Source organism: Gavialis gangeticus, unplaced genomic scaffold, assembly GCF_001723915.1.
Source record: "Gavialis gangeticus isolate Ggan-Ray unplaced genomic scaffold, GavGan_comp1, whole genome shotgun sequence".
NCBI lineage: Eukaryota > Metazoa > Chordata > Crocodylia > Gavialidae > Gavialis > Gavialis gangeticus.
In genome coordinates, this window is record NW_017728993.1 from 17,882,201 (window position 1) to 17,884,678 (window position 2,478).

The 2,478-nt window shown below is 51.6% G+C and overlaps 1 protein-coding gene across 2 annotated transcripts in view; it reads left to right on the top strand.

The window, feature by feature from the left end:
• Positions 1–11: 11 nt before the first annotated feature.
• Positions 12–2,478, top strand: part of EPS15 (epidermal growth factor receptor pathway substrate 15) — a 162,338-nt gene continuing 159,871 nt past the window's right edge. For both annotated transcript variants that reach the window (XM_019501322.1, XM_019501323.1), the window contains exon 1: positions 12–78. In XM_019501322.1, the coding sequence (XP_019356867.1) occupies positions 52–78 (27 nt within the window). In that variant the 5' untranslated portion in view covers positions 12–51. The remainder of the gene's footprint in view (positions 79–2,478) is intronic.

The following is a 2,478-nucleotide window of genomic DNA, read 5'->3' on the forward strand; positions in this document are numbered from 1 at the left end:
CAGGGGCGGGACTTGGGGCGGGGCGGCTCGGCCGGGCGTGATGGAAGCAGCATGGCCGCCCGCTTCTCCTTGACGCAGGTACCGGTCCCGCGCCTCTCTCCCCGCAGGCCTAGCCCGGCTCCCGCGCCCCCACAGCCCCGGGAAACGCGTCTCGATCGGGGCAGGGCCGGATCCGGGCGCCAGCACCCTTCAGCCTGGGCCCCCGGGCTCGGGAAACGCCGCCATTCCCGCCCCCCGCCAAACTGCCGACCCCCAGAGGGCTCCTTTCCGCTCCCCTCATCTCCTTCAGCCCCCTCTTCCCTCCCGGTAGGGCGGATGAAGCCCCGGTCCCTCAGAGGGGAAAGGCTGAGCGCCTTTGAAGCCTGGTCTTAAAAAGGGTTGGTAAAGCAGATAGCGATGGAGAGAAACGCAAGGGAAATGTTAGTTGTTGTCGAGAGGGGGGTCACAAACAACATAAAAAGGGTCGTGACGCCCCCTTTCCAAATCCACGGTGCCTCCCCACAACCCCAGCGCTCGAGGAGCCCTGGAGAAGGGCAGCGAGGATGTTCAGCAGCGTGGAGGGGCTTCCCTAGGAGAGGCTAAAAAGGCCTGGCTTGTTCCCTTTAGAAAGGAGGCGCATGGTTAGGGTTTAATGGCAAAAAGAAAGGACGTAGGGATTTTATTATTTGACCCTGTCTCTCTCTCTGGGTAGGAGAATGAGGGGTCACAAAAATGAGACGAGTAGGCAGGAAGTTTAAAACTAGCAAAAATAAGTTATTTTTCATGCAGTGGAATGGAAATGTGTAACTCCTTGGCTCCGGTTGTTGCGGAGGCTGACAGTGCAGCCGAGTCCAGAGAGGGATCGGACACGTTATAGGAGAAAAAGGGCATTGGTAGCTGTTGGGCTTGGGAGCGAGGCACGAGGCCACTGAGCTAGAGCATCCTAGACTTTAAATGTGGTGGCTGCAAGTGAGAGAGGAGCAGTGGGGGGAAAAACCTGGTCAGACCCCCTTCACTCTGCCTTTCAGCATCCGCTGCCTGTCTCTGTGACCTGCGAGACTTGGCAAGACGGACCTATAGGCTGACCAGGTAAATGGGAATTCTTACGTTCGAGGAACAAGTCTGTCTAGCTTTTTCTTTGCTCGTACATGCTATTGTGGGAGAGCTGCTCAGCTCAGTGCGGTTGCCCGGTGCGTTTCTCCTATGGAACAGCTTGTTTCTCTTTTCTAAAAGCAAAAGATAATGACAGCGGAGTTTGGATACTTGCAATTTATGTCCATTGAGAAGCTAAGAGGCTTTAGGCTCTGGAGGTGGGTCGACACCAAGTATAATTGCTGTCTCTGAATGGTATATAAGTGATTGGGGGTTGTTTTTTTTAATTCTTAAAATTTTTGTTACGTTTCAGTTGGTACAAATTGAGACAGAAGAGTTGTTGACATGGTGACTCAGTATCTCAGATGTTAAAGAGGGGCGAGTGAAAGAATAACCTGGTTTCTGGCATAGCTGAACTATAAAAGGTCTTGTGCCTTTAGAGGAAAAAGGAGGAGTGTGTGTGTTGCATTATGAGATACTGGTTTTATACTGAGGAAGTATGAGCACCTGTCCCTCAGTGCTGTTCTCTCTGTTTCCCCCTTATTTCCCTTACCATTTTTTAATAGTTACAGTCCCACATGTTTTTTTCCCTGCCATCAGCATGGATGCCAAAGAGGTGATGGAGTGTTTCCTGCTAATTAGGCCTGGAAAGGTTCTCATATTTGCTCTGCCTGACCTGGAACTGGTCTGGCAAGGAGGCAGATGGGTCAGATGAAGGGAATGGATGGTCTTTTCAGTAAATGGATAGTAACTGCAGGTTGATTGGCCATCTGGACATCACTAAATGCTGTTTCTGGGCTTGGGGAAACTTGCATGGGCTTCCTATATTGCAGTTCCAGGATGGTCAACAGTGGCAGCTGAACTTGTATATGGAAGCCAACATTTCTCACGCCATGTGCTGAGGTTGCGTTTGTCCTCCAGCACTGACCCGGCAGCTCTGCTGGTCCAAAAGTAGGTGGCAGTTGCGTTGTGGCAGCTGAGGACCCTAGATTGTTACTGCTGTATGGGAAATCTGTTTGGCCCAGTCCAGACGTGCAGGCAGGTGTGGTTTGTGGCACCACAAATGGCATGTCCGGTACATTAAGACATGTTCCATGCTGCAAATTTGCACCGGCAGGGGAACTCGTGGAGGAGCTGGGGTGGAACTCAACACACACATTTATTTCTCCAGGTAAAAAGAAATTAGGAGCTTTACTAATATGCTAGGAGTCTAGGGCCATATTCCATAGATTTCATAGACATTCAGGTTGGAAGGGACCCCAGAGGATCATCGAGTCCAGCCCCCTGCCCCATGGGAAGGAAGTCAGCAGGGATCCTATGATCCCAGCAAGATAAGCATCCAAATGTGTCTTGAAGGCATTCAAAGTGGGTGCCTGAACCACCTCTGGTGGCAGTCTATTCCAAACC